Here is a 25247-nt window from a genome sequence, read left to right as displayed (position 1 = left end):
CGAAGTTTTGGAAAATTATTTTCGTAGAGGTAGGACCGAGGCCGCATCTCGTCCCCGATCGCCTTCACTAAAAGTTGGCTACCTCATCCTGCGGCCTAAGTCGGTGAGCGCCTTCTGTCGAGCTATTCGGACACTATGCGGGCGCGTTCCGATTATGAACCTTAATGCACGCTCGACGTAAAGGATAGTTTGGGTTTCGCTGTCAAAGAATGTTAAAACTTGTTTGGTAATATGCGCTGGTCAAAGGCCTCCGTCGGGTATAATCGGCGGGCCGGAAAACCTGTTTTATCGACGCGCCCCCCCCCGACGGAATTTGGCCGCTACGGCGCGACGACGCAGGGGCGAAAATCGCTCGGCCGGGTCGGTGACGGAGAGGTCTGCTTTATCGGCGACGACTGTGTGGAGCGTGGAGGTGGCGGGGGCGACGGTTTGGTTTTTGCGGCACACATCGGTAGACCGGTGCCGAGGTCGGGTCTCGGGTCTCGGGTCTCGATCGCATGCGCGTCGTGTCGTGGGCTTCGACGCGGCTATGGAGGCCACCCCCATCTGCCGCTGTCGGGTCCTGTGGCTGGGCAGCGCCGTGCCGCAGCAGACCAAAGACGGCCTTCAGGGAATCCAAGAGCCGTTGCGGGAATTGTACCCGTCGAAGGCGCCCCGGGGCGCTTGCCACGCGCGCGGAATCGACTCGTGGCTCTCCGTCTGGTCCAACGGCATCCTCCTCGAGAACGTCGACGAGAACCACAAGAAGGTGACGCGCTTTTTCCCCATCGAATCCCTACACTACTGTGCCGCCGTCAGGCACGTAGGCGCCGGAGGCAATGGCGTGCCCCGATTCCTGCCTCTGGACTCGCCTTTCGCCAGAGCACCCTCGCCTTCGCATCCTCCGCTCTTCGCCGCGATCCTCCGCCGCACCACCGGGATCAAAGTGCTCGAGTGTCACGCGTTCATATGCAAGAAGGAGATGGCGGCTAACGCCCTCGTCAGGTGCTGTTTCCACGCGTACGCCGACAGCTCGTACGCCAAAGCCGCGGGAGGCATGAACGGAAGCGTCAAGGAATCGAGAACGAACGTGGAAGAGGAAGAGGAGGAGGAGGAGGACGTCTACGACGGCGACGAAAACCACAAAGTCTGGGCCGGTTCCCAGGAAAACTTGGACGAGAGTCCTTACGACATCTACGGCACCGGAAGCAGAGGGAAGACGCCTCGACCCAGACAAGTGTCTCGACCTGCTCCAGTGCCTCCTCCTCCGCCTCCGCCGCCCGTGACGGCGACATCGACGTCGACGGGTAAAAAGCAGAAAAAGCAACAGCGACGGAGTAACAGCAGCACCAACATCAGAGAAGAGGGCATGCGGAGTATGGGAGGGCCGCGAGGACACCCTCCGCCCTGGGCCCAAATGGGATCCTACGCCGCCACTCTGCCCCCTCCGAGGTTGCGTCCTCAGTACGCGACCGTAGAGCCCCGACCCTTGAGGGCGGCTCGCTCTTTGGCTGCTCTGGATGCTCCTCATCTGGGTGCCGCCGCTCGACGAGGTCACCTCAACGAGCGCGCCTTCAGCTACAGCATCAGGCAGGAGCACAGGGCGCGCTCTCACGCCAGTTTAGCCAGTCTCAAGTTCGCGGCGCCGCCTGACGTAAGCACCCATTCTACCTATATACCTATATCTATTCGATATTCGTGATTGTGAGTTTCGAATAGTTCGTGATAATCGATGTGAAAGTCCGGTTGTGAGTCACACGTCACTCGAAGGACGCGGAATACGATGTGCCCTTGTTTATATACCTCAGTAGTCACCGTGTTGCACGTGTTCAATTTGACGGAGTTCGTGCGACCTACCGTCATTTGGCACTACGAAATGTCAAAAAACAGTTTGACCAAAAGTGTCGGCGTTAAATTTGCAACTAATGAAATTCAAGTTTTCCAAAAAAACTTACTTTTTCATGAATTTGAATGTTTCGAACGTGTGGGAGACATTGTTGCTTCCGTGCAGTGGCGTAGCTAGGAATTTCGGACCCTCATGCAAAATTTATCCAAAGCCCCCCCCCCACGACTCCCCCTTAACGTGATTTTTAAAAATATGAGATGAAATTATTATTGTTTGTTGATACATATTTACACAGTATTATAATTCTACAAAAAATACCGATTTAAAAAATGCCTCTTTTTTTTCGATTTAAGACGTGCAAAATTTTGTGACGAGTTTTAAGGATATATTTCCAATAAAGTTTAAAAAAAAAATGGTCTTAAGTGATTAATTACTTATCCCACTTGAAATCAAATAGTTTTTTATGGTTTGCAACGATACAAGTCCAAATAGACCTTTTCACATTTCTGCGTAGTAAAATAAAGGAGAAGCAACATAATATTTTATATGCACAACTGTATGATTCGAGTAATTTTTATTAATTTCGAAATTTGTATTGTAATTTCGAGTGTATCTATATACATATGTACATACAAATTTGGACCCCTGTTAAGCTGCATGCTTTGCTATGAGGTAGCTACGCCACTGTTCCCGTGTATATCTAACTGGTTTTGTTGAAATAATTTGATAACATCTTCTAATTTTGAAACTGCTCTTTTTTAATGTTTACTAAATTTTCCAAACTAGATACTACATATGTACATATATTTACATAGTATGCTATGAGATCCTGTTCATTTTTTTCCAGACTGTTCAAATTGATATAAGTATTTATAATTCGATTTTTTCATTAATAAAAACAGCTAAAACATTACACTCAAATAACCGAATACAATTTTTTCGTTAGTAGAAATACAACAAGAAAAAGATTTAAGTGTACCTGTAATTATGTTTATTTGAGCGTATTTATCGTTTGAATTAGCGTGATTCAACTGGTACAGGTTTATTGCTTTCAAAGACTTATATTTTTTAAACAAATGTTTACCCCTTTTAGTGCTTTTTTATTAGTGTTCCTCTCAAATAACCGATTCAGCAATATTTTCAAGAAACAAAAAACGAGACCGATGCGTTTATAATACATGAACATATACTTCAAAATTCGTTCAATATTCCATATATGTACATATGTACATAAATACCATCCATACATTTGAGAATAAATTAAATTGTAGAAGGTTTTGGGTTTTCTACCTGATCGTGCGTTGAACTCTCCTCAAAGAAAATTTACTTATTCAACACATTATACAGAATACGTATAAACAAATTTTACACTGATTCTCAAACTCCCTCGCGCATTCGATTGAAACAAACCCATTCAAACGCAATCTCCAAATTTGCAATTCCAATTAATCATGGCGTAATTAAAATTATTTAACCGGCGATAGACGCCCGAATTCCGGCGTGAGCGTCAACCGCGACCAATGTCACCGATTCTATTCCGGTCGAATTAGCACCAGAAAATCCATGTTAATTCACACGCATTGATACAATTACACGAATAACGGCGATTGCATCATAACTCACGTAGGTATCGCGCGTTTGATTCGAAAACTTTACCGCGGCCCCGATGGCCGCGAAGGTGTTAAAAAATTGTTCGTATAGAGCTGGCGGGTGGGGCTTGGCAACCTGTCCCTCGACAGGCGCGGCCACATTCCGCAAAACGTCTAACCGAGAATTCATTCGAACACACTTCCTGAGGACACCTTGTGGCTTCTTCGCATGTGTTTCGGTAATGTGTTAAATCCGTGCAATCGATATGCCATGCCATGCTATGTACACATAACGGATAATACCACCAAGGCCATTCAGTGCTATTTGTCTTTCATATGTTTAAGGCTTTTCTCATAGCTCAATAAGTGCCGAAGGTAATTTTTTTTTAAGACAAGAGTAAAATTTACCGATCGCATATACATATATGTACATGTGTTCGATGGATGGGTTGCTGATGAATTTATGGCAGGTGAAAAGTTTTGCGGTTCGCATGCAAGCCGGAAAACGTTAATAATAATCTTGTCCGAACTTTCTCAATGGTCCAACGGCCAATCGAGCGGTCAACTTCGTTGTTGTAACATGAAAATTTCACTTTTATTATAAGAATTTTGTAGATTTATTGCAATATATCGTGTCAATGTAGGCAGTATGTATATTTACCATTTTTGATTTATATTGATTCGTTTCCATTTTGGATTCCAATTTGTATGAATACATACATATTTATAAGGTTTGTTTTAATTAATCGTTAATAGACGTAAAACAAATCTGTTCGGCTATTTATGATTATGTTCGTCGTTTATTTCTCTTGGATGATGATTATTACTTACTAATCTCCAGTGTTTTATGAAAACAACATATGTATATGTACTATACATATATGTAAATCTACCAAGTTGTTTATTTTGTTCAAGAACATAGAGATACTTTAACTTTTACCGTTAATTTAAAATCATCACGTACCTACTTACGCCTCTTGCACGCGTTTGTTCAGAAAATACAGGTTAATCCTGATTTATCCTTCCAATTTGATTGCATGTACATATATGAGTGATACATAAACTATCAAAATACATTGCTATTAATCGTTTCATTTATTTAATATTTGATTTTTTACTTTATCTGTAATCTGTATGTACATATATGTATACCAAGTATCAATCGATGAAATATTCTGATTTTTACAAGGTTCTTATATATTTCACTTCGATCATTGGTCTGACAACATATTATACAACTGGATATTATTAAATTATTTATATATGAGAACTACCCTCTTTTTTTAGATGGTTAATCAATTCTTTCACATTATTTTTCTTCTATCCTAACAATCTTTCCTTAATACACGCTATCATCAGTCGATGTATGTAATTTATAAAACGAAGACGGTAAAACGTGTTTCTTTTTTGTTCCTTAGATCGACGCTAGACTAAACGTGATTAAAATATACATATGCCTCTTTATTTTGTGTCTAGCCAATAATTATGTGGCTTTTACGTGATCCCAACCCCTTTTCATTGTTTCTTTGTCAAAAGAGAATACATTTTCCTTTCTTTTTGATCATTGTATACGCATGGAATATTGATTACATTTTTAATTATTACATATTTATTTTTCTAACTTGATGATTATTCTGAAAATTATTTGATCAATGTGTCTTGTTAGTGATGATGTATGAATGGGAATATTGAACGCCAGGACGCTACACAAAGTCCAATGCACTCAAATAAGTATGGAATGCTGTATGCTCGAAATAACAAGGAGAGATAGGATGCTGAATACGTGGGTGAGAAGTATGACAAGGGTAGTGGACAGAGTGAAGAGATTAATATGGCAATGGACAGTTAACGTAGCTAGAAGAATGGACAAAAGAAGTGCTAGAATTGTGCCCTAGAGAATGTAAAAGGGTGAAAAGAAGGCCAAGAAAATGGATAGAAGAAATTAGAAAAATTTGTGGGGTGGGATGGATGAAATTTGCTCAAAATAGAAACGAGTGGAAAGTAGAAAAATTTGGAGAGGCCTTCATCCAGCAGTGGATGGTGAATCTCTGAATATGACGATGCTTATGAAAATATCGTCTCCCATTGAAAACAATAATTCGAAAATAATACTGACGAGTGTTCCGTTACATTTTATAATTTTGAATTACGAACGGACAGAAAGCGTAACAGAAATTGATCGTGAACTTTGAAGATGAGCGAATTCGCGTATCATAGTGTTCTATTTCATTGTACAACAAACAATGGTGAGAAATTGGTCTTATAGCGCTAGCGGGGTCATAATTCCGAACACTCTTGCGGTTCCGCGATACTTATCTTCGGACGCGAATTAAATTTTCATGCAAATTGGAACGACGACAATGTGTCATACGAACGCACACTTTCGAAATCGAAATCTAAAATTCGATCCGTTCGAATATTATATTATGAATTTTTTTACCAAATCAAATCCGACCACGGCCGCGTAAAAAGCCTTCTACCTATATCCATATAATTTAGGCTAAAATGATTATCCATTGCTAAATCTGCGTAATGCGTGTCTCGACCTGAGCACATAATCGTCGAGTGGCGTAAATGGCCGCCGATTTGCTCGGAAATTTTTACGCCACTTTATCTATCTCCCCTTCTTACTATGTATAGTATGATATGTGTACTTCGGAAAAAAAATTCAACCGACAATCTGCCGAAGGAGAAAATCCGGTCGGGTTTGAAGAAAGTCGCACATCGAACCCGAAAACGATACCCGGAGGCTAGGCGCTCGTGCGTGCGTGTGACCGCGATTAGCGCGTTCAGCAAGAGCCAGTGTTAAAAGTTAAAACTCCCCCATGGCGTAAAAATGCTCATTTGAGAAGCAGGTGTTTAAAATTTCATGACGTCAAGTTACGTCATAACCACTCAGAACGCGTATTATACTTTTCCACGAATGTGTTGTAGAATACGAGACGATGTAAAAAACGGTGAATGCACGATTGTATGTACGAGTAGCAAAGGCAAAAGCAATGATTTTTTCCTCTCTTTATCAAACAAAGGGAATCAAATCCAATTGTAAGATAATATAATCGTACAATTCGAACATGATTGAATTTTTGTAAGGAACGCACTCATGACTAGTCACCGGACCCAGAAGGTGCCGCGTATTGTTCAAAGGTTGTAAATGCATTGTTAAAGGTTTGCCGAACCTTTTTTACAAAGGATTTACAACAATGGAACAATGGATAGCACTGTGACTATCCTACCTCTACTCATGACTCATGAGTAGTGGCCGGACCCACAGCGCGCCGTTTATTGTTCAATTGTTGTAAATGCTTTGTTAAAGGTTCGTCGAATCTTTTTTTTTTGTACTCTAGCTTTGTAAAAAGAGCCAAACCGCCCCGATTCCTGGAAAAAGCACGGTCTGTATCCGTAGTCTACTCATGAGTGCATTTCTTACAAAAATTATATCTCATGCGTAGAGTGCGGACCCAAAGCGCGCCTTTCATTGTTCAATTGTTGTAAATGCTTTGTTAAAGGTTTGCCGAACCTTTTTTTTTTGCACTCTAGCTTTGTAAATAGAGCCAAACCGCCCCGATTCCTGGAAAAAGCACGCTCTCTATCCGCAGTCTACTCATGAGTCATGAGTAAAGCGCGGACCCAGAGCGCGCCGTCTATTGTTAAATTATTGTAAATGCTTTGTAAAAAAGGTTCGGCAAACCTTTGACAATGCATTTACAACATGTGAACAATGAACGGCGCGCTCTGGGTCCGCTGTTTAGTCATGAGATATCACATACTCAGTTATATTTTGGCATCCGCAGTTTCATTAATTCTATAAGCAATAAATAGTAATGTCAGAAATAATATGCCGTTGTTTACTATTATAAAATTTTATGTTGGCTCTTTTATATACATACATTCATGTGTGCGTATTATCGAGACTTATTTATAATTAAGATGGAATAAATTTGGGTGAATGAATGCCGTTTTTAAATATAAAACGCCACTGTGCCTAAAAAAGGTCTTCGATCAATATACTTTGCAGTGATAACGTATGCTTGGAAAACTTTGGGTATTGAACGCCAAAATGCTGCACCAGTGCACTCAAATGTATGTATATACATATGTAAAGTTGTATGCTAGGTATAACAAGGAGTCATAGAAAACGGAATGCATGGGTTAGAAGTATGACAAAGGTGGTTGATGTAATGGCGAGAGTAAAATGATTTGGAATGTCAATAGGCGGGTCACTTAGCTAGAAGAACGAAGGATGAAAGAAGTGCTCGAATGGTATCCGAGAGAATAAAAAAGGGAGATGGGTGGATGAAATCTGAAAAATGTGTGGAATGAGATGGATCAGAGTTGCTCAAAATAGAGATGAATGGAAGCGTTTTGGAGAGGCCTTCATTCAGCAGTGGATGGCGTATGTACGTATGAATGATGATGGTGTACATTTAAATTACGAATGTCAAAAAATTCTCAAGAAGCTTAGGTCTAAACGCAAAATCACGTACAAATATTAAGTGTTTGTAAATTTAAATTTAATTTACCCAAATATTACACATTTATCTTCTCTCCAATCTCGGCTAATCTGGGCTGCAAGCGTTAATGATTGATAGTCGCAGCTTGCCCTTCATTATGAATTCACACAGTTTTGTGAATTAAAACACCACATTTTTCATTTTCACACAATTTTTATAACGAAAAATTTAAAATTATTTTTATGCGAAGTAAACAAATGACAATTAATATTTTGTTACAAATGTCAGGAATCCATTTTATGACTTTTGTGTATTATGTATTTAAATTTAAAACCGATACTTTTTTTAACACTTAAATTACAAATACTTTTTTTTATTTTGTATAACACACGCACATACACTTTAAGATGATTTAAACATTGTAAATTTAACCCGAATAACGGACGATTGAAAATTCAACTCAATAGTTGTTTGATAACTAAGCAACTGCTCAATGGATAAATTGTTATTCTTTTGTTATTGTTTTAAATTAAATAAATACAATATCAATTATTTTCTTGAAAACTAATGTTATAAAAGGTTACAGTGTGTTAGTTTTAACCATCCTCAAAATTAAAAATTTTATCTTAAACCAATTTTTGAAATGAAACCAGGCACAATAGAATGATTTAAAATTTCATTGAAAAATCGTTTTTAGTTTAACTCAAAAACGGGAAAAGAACTTTGTTACAAAATGGTTTTGAATTATTTACGTTTGTGTAGTATATGTACTTCGTATATCATCTCTAATGTACTCGTGTGAAGTCTCCGTATACCTGCTTTAATAATCGCAATACCTGTATGGGTCTTGCGACAGGTAAAATCAGGATTTTATGAGAAAAAAACAGTCAGTTCTATTGTATAACGGTCATTTTGTAATACCTGCTCTAAAAATGTAAAGCTTTTGCTTAACCTTGATAGATAGACACGATGGAATTTGTTGGCAGATTTGATGATACTTTTGAAGGTGCCTTTACCTTTGTTAAAAATATTTTGTATTCCGTTTACAGACCCCAAAAAAACTCGGATGACGTGTGCAAGAAGAATGCATCTCCGATTCTTTAGATCTGCTATACAATTTATTATTAGCCATGGATATAATATTCGTGGGATGTTCAAACTTCACAGGTTTTCGTGCAATATTTATTTTGCGTGTTGACTGAACGTTTCTCTCGTTGATTATTGTCTTCATCATAATGATGTTTGATTTGATTTTGAACTGAAGACCTCGAAAGCGTGAGCTCGACGTTCTTAATTATTGAGCCACAAAGATTGACTAGACATTTAAGAGCGATAAAGTGATATAATTAAAGAAAAATGACTATCGTGCTATATTCCATGTATTTTTATTGAATGTAATTACTGTGAGAAAAAGAAAAAAAAACGAGGATACTTATAATTTTTTATGAATAGCAATTTTAAGAAGTCATTACTTTACACCCCTAAAATTTCTATTTTTGATATTGGTAGAAATTCAATTCGATTTGCATTGTTTCATTGAAGCAAACGTAACAGATAGCGTTCGATACAATGGTAAAAGAAATCGAACAATTTCCCCTCGTCATCGAAGGCTTTAGAGAGCGAATTGAACAATAACAACCTTGATGGATAGAATTCATATTTTACATCAGACATTCTTGCATTTTTCATCACAGTTTGTAATTAGTTGCATTGAATCGTTGCCAGGAAAGGATATATTAGTAATGTACGTATGCACGTGTGTATTTAAATAGTCATTTGGCGTATCAATTTGCAACTTTCAAATTTAGGGACTTTTAGTTTTGTTACAGAGACATCTCAAACATGTTGTCGACCTCGAATTGTTACGGTGATTTGAAACGTTGTGCATACAAAACCAAATTACCTAATGCAGACAGTCGTGCTCGAGTTTTTAAGATGGAAATTAAACATGCTCGCAAGCACGCGAGTTCGTACGATTTCAAAATTAAAATTGACAATTATGTAAACTGGCACTCTTTTCAATCGTTGGGTAACTTTGCCTTAATGTTTATCCAATGAGTTGTATAAAAATTGCATTGTTTTATTGTTGAAATTGAAGTAGATTACGTCCGTACGCGCGGACTTGTGTGATGTAAAACCATCAAAGGCAGCTTTATTTTTAATTGCAAAAAATAATATTTATATTGCGTTCATTCATTGCATATTTGTATGTCTAAATGCTGGTATGTACTATTATTTTTCCCATTAAAAATAAATAATTTCGCATCGAGACTAATAGTCGGACGTGTTACAAACTGGAATAACTCGATTCAACGCCGTTCGAATGGAATCCCCGTTTTTGTCGTTAATTAAATCGAAGTAGCCAATAAATTGACGACTTGTCTCACCTGCAACGTTTTGTAGCGAGACTGTGATTATACTGTAATCGAAAAAAAAAAATAGAAAACAATAACGTCGTTATCACAATGCCTGACGTCGAATAACGGGTGAAAATTGTGAAATCTTGTGATTTAGTTGAAATTATATTATACAATAAACAGTACACTGTCAAAATAAAATATAATAAATAGTACAAAACGGTACATTTTATGGTCCGAATCTGTATCAATTTTCAATTGAAAACCTTACTCTGTTTATATATGTGTGAGATTTTTATTTCATTGTGTGTTTGTGGACAAAATTATTTATAAAAATCCGTTAAAAATTTAGTCATATTAGGTTTATTAACCGTTAATGAAAAAATAAAACCGGAATTATAATATATGCCATGCAAACAGCGTATTTGTATATAATAAGTAATATCTGTTGTCGATATTGATCAATGCAGTTAATCATAATCTCCTTTTACGTTTTATAAATAAATCTAACTGTATATTGCGTAACGTACCATTTTATATCACTTTTCAATTAAAAACCCAAACACGTTTTAACGAAATCATTATTTCAGTCTATTAGCATTACTCCCACTCGATGTCTCTTTACAAATACAATTTATTTATTTAGTCATCAATCAATACGAAAATAATTAAAATCATCTTTGCTTTGTTTATGATCGTGTACAGGCAAGATTTTTTTAATGAACTAGCTTAACAGCAGAACTTGAAAATTATGCGTCAATTCATGCGATCATTGATCGTATTCAAAACTTGGATTTTGATTTTCATAACCGGTTATTGAATTTATTCACATCGTCCAAGAATCGAGGACCACCCCCAATATAATTAGCATCGATTGCGCCATCTAATTGATAACAATCCTTTCACTGAACAAGAATGCGTTGGACATAATTGGAGACCTTCGAACCTCTTCATTGTATCTTCATTAAAATATTGCAGCCGTACGACACGCTTGTGATTAATCAGTCCTGTGTTTGAATTTTATTTTTCAATGGAAATTTAGACATTGCATAAGACAATTGCATGTATTGACCCGCTTCGATTTGCATGCGACGCCGCTTGCATCGGCCGTGTAACAATTGCTCACTTTTTTACACAACACGCGAATCGGTTTTGTACTTTACATAATATTATACCATCGTGGGTAGCTATCACAATTAAGTCGGGTTTGAGGAAGGGTATAGTTGCAAAGAGGCAATAAACTTGACGGAATCTTAACTATACATTGATTTCATCATGTTTTTTGCTAGTTTAGTGATGGTAGAAGTATGTACATATATTAACTGACAATTGAAAGATTAACATTGACTACTGTTTATGTACGTGTGATTTATCAAGACCTGATTATAATTTTTCTTACGAATCACTGTAATATGCCAATAGACAATATATGTATTATATTATCCAGTAAAAGCTTAAAAGCTTGTTTGAATCCCAAGAAATATTTTGAGGGAGCTCTTAATCAAAATCGTTTGATACATATATGGAATTTCAATTAACGGGCATTTCAGGAATGATTCTTTTCCGTAATGAGGGAAATCGGTGTATAGTTATGGACTGTAATTAATGCTATTATATGTAAGTACAGTTTGTCTAAAATACATCTTGAAACTTTTCAATGACTTTTTTTCACATCAGAATCATCGTTTATGGTTCTTCTTTTTCCATTAAGCAATCAGTAGAACTACGTATGTACATTATGTACATATATGTTACAGTCCAAGTGTTCACTCCGGTTCGTTCATGAACATACTAGTTTGTTCAAACCCTTACTATTCGTTTCAGCTTAAGTGCTAATAGTCAAAAGCTATCTTCAAATAAACTCACCAGGTTTTAGCAGTCAAAACCTTTGAGATGTTAAAACGCCAAGTATTTGAAATGGGAAATCCTATGGAAACTGCATCACAACGATGCTATAATCTCCGTTTCAGGCTGACTTTAATATTAGCTGAAACGTTCAGCTAATATTAAAAATGCTGCAGCTCAGGTTGAGCATATCTACATATGTAGATAGAGTATGGGGCAACCGATTGGAACTACTTCAACTTATGCCTAACAGTTTGTGAATGAATAAACTATAATAGTTCGTTTGCTAATTTGTTCTTTTATGTACACTACAATTTACCAGATTGGTTTGTGTATGAACAAACTAAGGTGTTCATGAATGAACAAAATGTATAGGTACTGGGACTGTACATATTCATATGTACATATATTTTTAAAAGGATCACATCTGCTGAAGAGTAAAAAGTGTTTATTGTGCTTGATACACGTACGGCATATGTTTTTGCCTTAATTTTATTAAAAACATAAATATCTAAGATGCTTTCAAATGATCGATATTACGCGATTGTTCATTTGTACATTAAACACGAGAGTCGACAAATGATATACATTGATTTCCAGCCGATTGCAATGTGCGATCCGTAGACCTATTATTACATATTCATAATTGTTGGAGATAGTGTCTCTAGGTCACATCTAACTGATCCACATCCACAGCACAGTCTTATTATAATCCCCTTTATTCTCTCTGATAAACGATAAGGCGAAATAATTAAATTCGCCCTCGTTGGCGCATACCGTGGGTACCGCCGGTCTTGTATTATATATGTATAATAATATAACACCAAAATTTTAGCTCGACCCATATTTAACACGGCACATTGGTTCAATGAGTGCCAGATCCTAGAATCGAAATACTTTTTTCTAAGGTGCGAAAGGTTAATTTGCCGAGTTTGTTGACGTGTTTTGTGTGCTTGAGACAGGTGTGCGATGTTCAAGACATTGAACTCGATTCCCACGTTGCCGCAAGTTCTCCTCACCGGTGAGCACAGTGGTCTGCATAACCTTTAATTTCGTATATGTGCATTAATAAAACATTAGTGAATTTGATTCAGGAAAATTCACGGTCAGCGAGCGATGCGTTTGAGACGCTGCAGACCAGAACGCTCGTCTGCGCTATCTCGAATCTCAAATTTTAACCTTTCAGCTGTCGATCTTCTCGTTCTACTGAAAAAGTGTAATGTAAACGAGTGCGCGTTGAGGCCATGCCCAGTTATTCAAAATATGTGGGTCGGGCCGAATCGTATGCAAAACTATGTCGAACGACTCGAACATATAACACTTTTAATACGACGTCGAATTTAGTTGTGATTTACGCCGTGTGTTTGTATTGTTGGCGATGAGTCGATGCTTCATTATTTATTCTATGATTTTCCATTGAGCGAAACGTGTTTAAATGCATCGAGCGTACAAAAGGTTTTATTTATAGTACACGTATCACAAAATGAATGAAATTCATGTACATATAATATCAGTAGATATGATTGCTTACTTGTGTACAATATTTTGATAAGCATTGGTGCTAGTTTTCCATACATAAACTATACGTGACGTAATTGGGGGTGAGGGAAATGCTTATTTTCAGTATGGTAATGTGTATTAGAATGTTTTACGATATTTAAGTCAACATAGATCATCTTTAATCCAATTCAATCCGTTCAACGTTCAATATGCATACATTTATCAATGGTATTTCATTGTTAGAGAAAGGGAGAGCATGTTTCGAATCGCAATGTTATGAAGTCAGCTGTATTGGAACTGAAATGGTGGTTTATTTTCTGTCATTAGATGTCATTTTTTAAACTTCAGTGGTTATTTTTTTGTTTTACCAAGGTTAACTAGATATTAATGGATGTGTCAACTTACGACTGTTTATAATGATTATATAACAATTGAACTGTAGATTAGGAAGCTAGGTTATTATTTTCAACCTTTACTAATCTATTTTGCTTACTTTAAAAATACACAGTCTTATTTCTATGTATTTTTATAAATAGTATACTACATACGTACATATTTTTTTGATTTGTAAATGCTTTTTATTATTACGAAATTATGTTCACAATACATCTTATATCTATTTTAAAAGCTACTGATCTACTGATGATTTTCTATTTTACAATTTAATTTAATTTGGTTAGTAATCATAGTATTATATTATTCTAATGTTAATGTACAGCATAATAGGAAAAAGAGCTCAAAAACCTATGTATACGTACATATGAATACCGAATATACATATAAAAGGGCCGAAGTGCTAAGAGAACCCAAAATTGGTTTTATGGCAGAAATATGTTCTATATGTCCCCAAAATCTTATTCTGTGTATCAAAAGCATGTTTGTATTGCTCATACAATTGTTGTATCTTTAATAACTCAATATGCCAACATCCATGCGATGATATGTCATCGGGTACAAAACTAGAAAAATTAATAGGAATACTAAATTTATTAGTTAATTTGTGGAGTGATAGTTTAATTTGAATGTCTTGAGATGGACTTGAAAGTATTATGTGAAAGTTGCATCCGTTTAAACAATTGAAATTTGCCAACTACATCTGTACTTTCTAAGCCCGCTTTAAAGGTCAAGGAATTTGACCCTTAAAGCCCTCAACATGAGGCCACCACCCCCCCCAACGAATATTAAATCTGTACTATAAAATATTCATTGTATGTAGGTAATTGAAAGGTAGCGATCGGTTTTAGAAATTAGAAAATACGCCAACACATTCCGGATATGGCACGGAGTGATTGACGAATGACTAATGTGAAATCTAAGGTCTCCATTGTGGGCATCGCGTTGCGGTAATCAGCAAGTGCACCTGTGCTCGTTGCAGTTGCATCGACTGCACACGATGCTGTAACGGCATGGGATGTTACGACACGGTTCCCTTGCATTCCTGTCACTTTCACCCATTTCACCGACGGCAGGTGACAACAGTCGAGCCACATATGAGTTATCCACATTTTGAGTTGTCTTCGCTCGCAGATTAGGATGATGCTGTTGATGGACCGCGCCAAAAGTGAAAACGTCAGTGATTTTCGCGCCGCTCGTTACCGGCAAGGAATCCGTCAAAGCAACATTGCTAAAAAATTAATGTAATGCTACTTTCATTGTCGTAATCGCTCGTGGAAACTGTCATACATATATGCTTACATCACGCACTGCTTGTCTTTTTTTTTGTTATTATTTTTATCGCCCGGTCGATTCTTCTTCTCACGGCGAGTGTCACGCGAAAGACATCAGCAACCGTGTTGTCTCGTGATCGTCTTGCGGTTACCGTACCGTCAAATCAAACAACAGGATGCAAGCGAATGATGATGACGGTCTCGGTGAATCAGCATCAGTCGTTGACGTAATATTTCAATGGTGGAGCGTGTATTATGTGTGCACCTTTACACTATAGCGTAATGCTTCCACGGAACGCAAATCTTTATGTGAACTTTAAAATAATATAATAATTATTTAACTGAAGATGATTGTTGTTAAAGCTTAGAACAAAATAGGGAAATGCGTTGTGCAGTTAGTTTTTATATGAAAACGACAAAGGTTACATAAATACTTCAATAGTTATTTCTCCTAGTCGTTTTCGTCTTCAACGTTCGCTTTCAATTTTCATTTCAGCTTGCAACTAACCGTCCACACTTGTTCAATACCGTTGACTATGTTTCATCAGTGCCAACGCCACCCTTTTTGTTTATTGTCTTTGTTTTCTATTTACAATTAAATGAACGAATATACTTCATTTTTTACAAGCCTCTTCTATGTTTCACTTCGCAAAATATTGAGCTAAAATTCCTAGTCTTCAAATCGTTTTGAAACATTGTGATTTTGCACGGTTCTTCAGGGGTCTTATATTTTGTTCATTTTTTTATTTAGGTAATTTTTATCCATGCAGTCCCCATAGTAGAGGAAAATTTGGTTATCTTCTATAAAATTTATCATTTCCTCAGATTTGAGTGTGTGGCGTGTCACGACGCACGTAAAGTTGCAAGAATACCCGACCAGCTCGGGAGTATGTGCGCTTCCAACGCATGCCTTCGCGCATGCAATTTGTCTGACAAGCGCATGCGCTCAAGTTGCACGAAAAATGAACAAGTGGGGACATAACTAATATAATTCATTCAATTCAATTATTTAAATACGTGATACAGGTTTTTTATTAAAAATTTACCCTTTTTAATTTCAAATTGACCAGTTTTCAATGTCAATTTGAAATGAAAAAGGGTCAATTTGGAATGAAAAACCTATATTAACTATGCCAAAACACTACTGTGGATCTGTTTTTGCAGAACTGTGTACAACTACATTATATAAGTGAAAGAAATAAGATGCAGACATACAAAGTGGTACCTGTGTTTTTTATAGATAGTTTTGCACAGTGGCGGACTGGCCATACAAGCGAACATGCCCGATGGCATGTGGGCCCCACTATCTGTTAGAAAATATGGGCCCTCAGTAAAATTAAATAACTTTTTAATTATTTCACGTGTGTAAAAATTTATAGGATATTGCACTTTGGGACCTAAAGTTTGGGCATTTCAACAAAACAAATTTTTTACGATATACACAAACAACTAATACCTGCTTTAACAGTCCAAGGATCGGTTAACTTTTTTTATTAGGCTCGAAATGTAAGTTTCAACATTTGCGTGGGCCCTTTTGCCGGGCCTATTTCCAACCTCAAGATTATGCATACCTATGTAATAACTACCTAATGAAATAAAAATGGGAATAAACAAATTTCCGTGAATAATATAAACTGAATTGCTTAAAACAATTTTGATAGGACGATTCATCATCAACCAGCGATTTAAATTTACTTCATACTTTCAAAATAACATTTGATTATGCTTCGACGATATAGTAAGATTTAAATACACAATTTTAAACAGTTTCCGAATATAAAATCTATTCCTAATCTAGACACATCCATGTATATAGAAATATAGGATAGGGGCCCCCTCCCCAAAATCCCGATTTTCGATTAACATTAATTGAAAATATTATGCATTTTTTTCAGGGACGTAATTTGGGGGGGAGGCATATGGGGGCACTCGCCCCCCTAAATTAAGGAAAAGTGTGAATATTATGAATTCAATTACTAATGAGATACTATGGATCTACATTTATTTCTTATGTATGTTACTTTTGGGTAACTAATAAAATAATCGCTGCTATGTGTTTTGAAAAAAAAAAGATTTTATTATTTCGAAACAAGTATATTTTGGTTTTTAAGTGGTATGCCTTGGGTAAAATTCTTAGAAATTGTTCATCCTATAGAGCGAATCGTGAGAAAGGTCCCCTTTACTTTATTTTGTCTCAAAAACAGATGTGTAACGTTTATTTTTCCGAAAGTTCGTATATTAACGTGATCAGTGATCGATTCTGGTTCAAATTTTCGCATGATCACAAAACTTTATCTATTGTTATTACGTACATATGTACATAGATAAAGTGAAAAGATATTCGGTAGAAATTAAGATAGTTTTTTAGTGACTCAGTTAGATGGTCGATTTTTGTTGATCATGTGTAGATTATTGGAAAAAAATTTTCGCCTGCGGCGCTTTTTTCGCTTTCTACATAATATTTTTTTATAATTATTTTTTTAAAAATAAGCTTATTTTTTTCATATTTTATAACTCAATAAGGTTTATGCAAAGAATATTTTCCATTTTTATTCCAATATAAAAAAGATTTTTTGAAAAAAAATTCAATTTGACCAATCTTTGCCTGCCCCCCCAAGAAAAAGCTGAAATGACGTCCCTGAGTGTTTTCTACCGAAAGTAAAAGCCGCTTTTATGATACATTTTATTTACCTAGGACAAGAGTTAGAACGAAATATACAATGTAATTTATGGATCTATTTTGCTTTTGCCATTTTTCTTGTACCTAAATTTGTTTATTCCCATTTTTGAAAAGAAAATTTTGTTATATGGGGGGGGGGGAGACAAATTTGTTTAACCTTGGGGGGCCCCCTTTGACTCCTGGCATGCACTAATTTCAGTCCCAGTCCGCCACTGGTTTTGCACATGCAAAAAAACGCTAATACGTCTAATCTATACTGTCGCGATACTTTGTAAAACCCATCTGTACGTAAATAGATAATTTTTTGAGTGTGTAACACGTGCTAGTGACATCAAAGACAATACATACATACAATAATCGCTCGAGGATACCTTTGTACATGCATAGGTGTTGAGGAATCTACTCCAAATTCCAAACCGTATCGATTTATAATAGTTTGAAGTGTCGAGACCTCAATCGTCGGTAATATTTGTACGCTAAACATTTACCGTTCCTTTGCCGGCATGTTTGTTGACAAGTGTACATTCGCCTGCCAATGTTGGAACAGGTGAGCTTCGATTTCAACTTTTAACCGTTAGTATTCTGCGTTGTCGATTGCCTACCAGTGCTTCTGATACTTGCTGGTGATACGATGGTCGTGTTGCGTAAACCGGACCCTTGCGGAACACGTGCATTCTTCGAAAAGCGCATCGTGAAAGTTGTTGGAATGTGCAGTCCTAGATAAAAATGTTCGAAAATCGTCAATTTGGGACTTGACCCGTTTTTCACGAGTGGCAAGTAGTCTTAAGCTGTAGGTGTAAAGAAAATGTATACCCAGAAGACGATCAACTTTATTTTCACGAACTTTCTTATAATTGTGATGAAGTGCTCTATGGTGGAACGAAAAATTCAATGATGTCAATTTCGTATGAAATATCAACAATTATTGTCATTTGAATTGTGGACATTAAAATTGGAACGCACTATAGATAGCAAAATCCATACGAAGCAGAATTCGAAGTTGCATTCTTGCAACTAGGAACTTTCTTTTGCTGACTTTTGTAAAAATCGAAAAAGTTTAACATCGAAGAGACCATAGTTGAAATGGAGTGCGCTACTCTATGTATCTGGATTTTCAGAGGGAATTTTCAACGCCTCGATGACGTCATCCATTTATGAGTAATGCTGCAGTGTGGGTTTCATTTTGTAGTGCAAATTTCCTTGTTTCTGTCGGAAAGTAGATGAAAGCATATTGAACAGTCTAGTCTTCTGCGAAATGCCTCGAGTGTGCGAATCAACAGCTAAGTGTTTTAGAATAGATTTGACCTACTGAACGCCTCAATGGAAGATGGTCTTGCGTTGAAAATCATGTACGAATATGTACGTGTGTATTATGTTACAAATGCTCCGGTTTTTCTTCATATTTCATTGCTTTTTGGGTCAATAAACATCTGCTTGACCAGTAGTGAAAGGGCATTCGTATTTTTATTACGCCACTTTTACTTTTCACAAGTGAAAAATCATATACTACCATATAGTAGTATTGATTAATACAATAGAACCTTGTTGAACGATCGTTTAGGTGTATTGACATACATACAGAGATATAACGTTTATAATATACTATTAATCTCAAAGTTAATAGCGTTCATTATATCTATTTATGTACATGAGATAATATATAATTTTTCAACTGTTTCTAGTAGAATACGCGTGCTTAATATACGGCAAACCTATCGTTAGTTTTTTTTCGTTTGTAACGCTATATGTATGTATGTATGTATGTTTGTTTGATAAATTAGCAACACAGTAAAGTTATGTATTATGTAGCAACAGAATTCATTGCATGCAAATTTTCTAATTGGATGTGATGTATCTATGTACATATATGTATGTATATCATTAAAAGGTACTACTGTTTATTTAGTGGTATTTGAATAGGTTATAAATATTTGATTTTTTTTATTGATGTATGTATTTGTATAGAAACTAGTGTTGTGCCCGATGAAGTATCATTGCATGGGTTATGGCATATAAAGCTATTAATTTAAAAAAAAAATAAAAGAAATGTGTCGGTTCTGTATTCGATCCGCACGCGGTCGTATTTTTTTCAAATACATTTTAAATATATTTATATTTATATGAAAAAAAAATGGTAAAAATTACCTACCTACCTACATATAAACAATATAAAACACCAATAGAAAAATTAATTAATTAAATAAATTTTCAATAGATGGCTCTAAATGCTCCGAGTCTTATTGCTCTAGCGGAAACATTGGTAGCAAACAGTATGTATAGAAGTTTTTTTGGCTGATATGTTATTGTGTTCGTATTACATTCGTACGTTTTGCTGGCAGTGTTTTAGCTGTGACGTAGATATGTCGAATCGAAACGACTATTATAGTTCGGCGAGCGTTATCGCACACATACACACAGAATAGCGCTATTATATACATATATATGATTTGAGAATTGCACTTGTATTATGAAAGTTTTCCTTTGGGAATGTTTGGTACATAAATTTATTTCAACTAAAAGAAATCGAGTTTCACATTCAGAACATAACAATTTTGCAAATAGCTGGGTATTTATATATCGATTTTTAATAGTAAAAATATAGTTTTTTGCACGTACGCACGCATAAATGTATTACTAGACGGATAATCAGTTCGGAAAGTAATGTCGTGCGTAACGAACGATACGTTCTGTTATCACATGGAAACATTTCACGTTGAACGAACACCGTTGTGAATATTTCAAATTGATGGGTTTGTAATTCGCGGTAACGATTCAAAAAACATGTAAAATAAACCTAGCCAGTGAGGTGCTGATAATGATGTAGGGTAATAGTTTAAAAAGGACTTTGCTCGTTTGTAATGTCGCAATAAAATGAAGATGGATGTCTTTCTCACGTGTAAATTGCCGTTTTGAGTTGATGATTAAATTTGTAGTGTTGAGAAAATTGCTGTATACAGTTGAACTTAAAAACAATGCTCTCGAACGTTTCTTTTGTTACAAAAATTAAATTTTCCGTTGATATTTTCAGGTTGAAAGCGGTCGCGAAGAATTGAAGAAAGAAAGAGAAATTCTCCAGTTGGTGGCTGGCTTAGGTCTTGGGGGTGACGATCTCGAAAGACGAGAAGTTCCACCAGGACTTTATAGACTTCCTAGGTATATTAAATTTCTTTAAAAACAATTATTTAGTAGTGGACCTCATGTTCTTCAACCTAAACGGGATCCACCAAGTTTCATACGGATTTGTTTTTTATACGGAATCGTAAGAAAGATACAACAAACTGTCATTCAAGTGAATAATTAGATAATTCGACAATGCACAATATGTATAATTATACTTGGATTTGCATTAAATTTATAATCAAATATTTAAATCCATTATGAAAGATTGGATTATATTAAAAAGCGCCGAATTAGTCTTGTAATACTTATGAATATAAATAAATATGTATGTACATTCTTCAAATTCTTTTCATTATACTAATATATTGTAGTTTTTGAAACAATTTTTTTTCAATTATGAACTATTTGTGGATATTTGTATGAATCTAAATTGCCACCAATATTATTTATTTATATCCAGATGCTAAAGTTTTATCTCTGAAACTATAGGTTCTAGTAGACAACATTTATATACATTTTATATGTATTTATTTCAGAAATATACATATATAATTTTATTATAGTCTTGTTCCATACATATATGTATACATACATTATGTGTGTACCTACATATGTGTATACTATAAGGAAACTTAAAAACAATTTCTTTTCAATGTCGGTAAGTGGTACGATATTGGAACGCCAAGTTGTGCTGTAAATTCGATATTTTACAGTTTTCAGCTGTTATTCAGAACGTTATTGCTTTGTTTTGTGCTACGGTACGTGTGCTCAATACAGATATTGGCAATGCGAACATGGTTTACGCCATCTTGGTCGGTGATCCATTGCTGCCGATAGCAATCTCATGAACGGTTGACCCGAAACAATGCTGGCAACAAATCATCGGGGTCGGTTCCTCACGTGTATCCAAATTTAATGATAATAGCAATTAGCTACCGATGTGTGAACCTGCTGCATTGCATGTCAACTCTTTTTATCAATCTCAATATGAAATTAAATTTATATATTATATATTATATGATTACACTTCGTTGAATTGGAAAAAATCTCTCCCAAATTACCCACTTACAATAACATCTTAATTCACATAATGATTATTGTAGTTATATAAAATAAAAAAAGTTGTATTTGTTGTATGAAATGTAAAAAATATATGTGCGCGCTAACACCCGAGAGGCTCAATAGGGATTGCGTTTTAAAAATGTTATTTTCGCTTAAGGGTTCAATTTGATTTAATATTTACAATCGACATAATTCATATAGAGTTGTAGTAGTGAAGATTTTGCAAAATTCAATACAAAAATAATCTCTTTCGTTAAAAAACTAAAAATTGTAGTGTAAATCAATATTGTGTTGAAAAATTGTTCATTACGTGTAATGTGAATAAAATTAAACACCAAAAGTGTTCTTAGACGAATTTGGAATGGCATCTAAATAATTTAATTACAAAACATGATTTGAATAGAAAATAATATAAAATACAGCATGCAAAATATGTTTGATACCTGTCTCAATAGTGTAGGATGAACAATAGCAGTTCTTAAATTGGAGATGTATGTATAAAGAATTTTTGAGACTTCTTCCTACGATTGCATTCTTTTAATTGATGCTTTTGACTTGCAACTATGTGTATGTAAAAATATATTTTGTGTCAAAACTCAGTATGCCATTATTAACTATTGTTTTAATATCAAAAATCTTTATTCGCAATTAATAATTTTTTTTTTTTTCTTTCAGATGATAACGAAAAGGAACTAGAAATGTCGTCATTCAACAAATTCAAATTTAATAGCTGGGAAATGCAATCATCCAACAGTTCAAATTGCATGAACTCTTTAAATCATATTCATAAATTTTATGTGTAAACTATTTAAAATTACTCGTATCAAACAAAACTACCGATTATCCTTTTCGTAAATAATGATTTATATTAATCAATAACAATTGTATTTATTGCTTTAATTTCATAAATCTGATAAATGTTTTATTTGCTTCATTGTTTTAAATTATTCATACATACATACAAATATTCTAAAAATCTTTAAGTGTAATTTTGAAGTCATAATATTATACTTGTAAATGTCTTCATTATTTATACAAATACATGTTAGAAATTGATTGCAAACATAATATTCGTTGTAAATTTTAATTTTATTAGAATTTTTCGAAAAGTAATATTATGTACTTTGTAATCTCAAAACAAACATACATATGTGTGTAATCAAATATGTACAAACAACTTCTATAGAATATACTTACATATCATTCCGGGTGTAAAATTGGGTTTTTTTTAAATATTTATTTGTTCAAAATGGTTACTCTTTATTGTACAAGATTTATGAATAACCCATAAATATTTTTTATAACATATATTTACTTTTGTAGTATAATTTTCTTTCTTTGAATTTCATTATCAGTAGGATTTTTTCATTTGTTATACTTACATGATATATTACAAATTTTATGTATTTAAATAACATTCGTATGTATATTTGTTAAATGATTTTATTGCTATTGAAACGAACCTGTACTGTCATAATGAGATTTAACGTTTCGATACTACATATATACAATGTGTAGTATCTTTAGTTTTTATATTTAGTGAATTATGAACATAAGATTGATTACTGTAGTAACATATATCTAAAGCGTGAGACTTTCACATTAATTACAACGAAATTTAACAATTTAAAATGTGAATCAGTAAAAGGAACCCTAAGATTAAATAGCTTTGAAATATTTGTTGTGTATCTTTCATATTTTGTTAGTAAATGTTGTAGTATTTGTTGATGTTTTACAAAACATTTATACATTGTATCAATGAAGAATCTATTTATTTCCATAGTTCCATCAATTTACCATTGATTGTTAAAATATTAAAGGAATTGTGTATCCTCTGAAAATTAAATGTCAACATATTCTGTAGTTATATCAAGGACTTTTTATGTCGAAAAATAGTATGCAAATTTTGTATTTGTATTTATCTATTGTAAATCCCCATACAACATAATGACTTTCACACTTAATATTTTCCGCAAATGTTGAATTGTTCGTCACACATCGTATAGTGTTGCATTTTCTGCCTTGATATTTGTAAAGCAATTAAGACACATTCTGTAGTGGGTATTGTTATGGATCTGTGCTATCTGAGATCTACGTTATTGTTTTCATAAATGGTACGATACACATGACTTGTTACCACAAAAGCATAAGCTAATATTGGCGAATGAGAATGAATACATCAAACGTTAATATGCAACATTTGGTTTGTTTTTTAAAAATCTATCTTTTTTTTAAATCGATACAAAAATTACATGTAAATATTATGAACTATGTTTTTGTATTCATAGTACTATTTTAAAAGTAATGTGGCCATGAAATTAGTTTTTACTATTGTCATATTCACATATATTATATATTATAATATGATATATGTATTTTTTTCTAATTGAATACAAATGTATATAATTTTACTGATTTCGGTGTGGCATTCCAATTAGTAAATTGGAGCTCAAAATCTGAAGCTTCGTGCCATGATCAATGTATATTTATGTGGTTATGAAATGGACTTTTAATATTATAATTTTTGACTAGGTTTATTATTTAAATCATTTCATTGCATAAATATATTGTGAATAATTGATCGACTTTTACCATCTCCAAATAGTTTTTAGAAGTATGTTTTATTTTTCACATAAATGGAAATAGATATGTATAAGAGTAGAAAATACTTTTTTATTATTATTTTAGTTGGATGCTTAATTATTTTTGTTACAAAATTAAGTATTGTTAGGTTGAAGCAAGCATTAGTTTAACCTTTCACAAAAGTATTAACATAAAATATGTGTTGAATGAATTTAGTTGCATTATTAAACTAAAATTCAGCAGCATTAATTTTTTGTAAATAATATAAATAATTGTAAGTGTGTTAGTATTCACATAATATGATAAATTGTGTATATATTTCGATAATAAAAATGATTTACTCAATTGAATTTTTCCTTTTAAGTCATTTCATTGTTTCTGTTACACACACCCAAAAGAGTTCTATTAATGGTCAATTTAACCCAAAAATGTCTGATCAGTAAAGAGCGGACCCAGAGCGCGCTGTTCATTGTTCACATGTTGTAAATGCATTGTTAAAGGTTTGCCGAACCTTTTTTACAAAGCATTTACAATAGTGGAACAATAGACGGCGCGCTTCCGGTCC

General features: G+C 34.7%; 1 protein-coding gene across 2 annotated transcripts; it reads left to right on the top strand.

The window, feature by feature from the left end:
- The first annotated feature begins 444 nt into the window (after nucleotides 1-444).
- Nucleotides 445-25025, top strand: LOC143911588 (uncharacterized). 2 transcript variants are annotated; one of them, XM_077430542.1, is made up of 3 exons: nucleotides 445-1633; nucleotides 20946-21070; nucleotides 22775-25025. In XM_077430542.1, the coding sequence occupies exons 1-3, from the start codon at nucleotides 530-532 to the stop codon at nucleotides 22776-22778; spliced, it is 1233 nt and encodes a 410-aa protein (XP_077286668.1). In that variant the 5' UTR covers nucleotides 445-529; the 3' UTR covers nucleotides 22779-25025. The 2 variants fall into 2 exon arrangements, with proteins under 2 accessions (XP_077286668.1, XP_077286667.1); XM_077430541.1 differs by lacking the exon at nucleotides 22775-25025 and having other exon boundaries at nucleotides 20946-21375.
- The last annotated feature ends 222 nt before the right edge of the window (nucleotides 25026-25247 follow it).

Source organism: Arctopsyche grandis, chromosome 5 (genome assembly GCF_051622035.1).
Source record: "Arctopsyche grandis isolate Sample6627 chromosome 5, ASM5162203v2, whole genome shotgun sequence".
Classification (NCBI taxonomy): Eukaryota; Metazoa; Arthropoda; class Insecta; order Trichoptera; family Hydropsychidae; genus Arctopsyche; species Arctopsyche grandis.
Note: the sequence above shows the minus strand (reverse complement) of the source record. Positions and strands in the feature narration are given on the sequence as shown.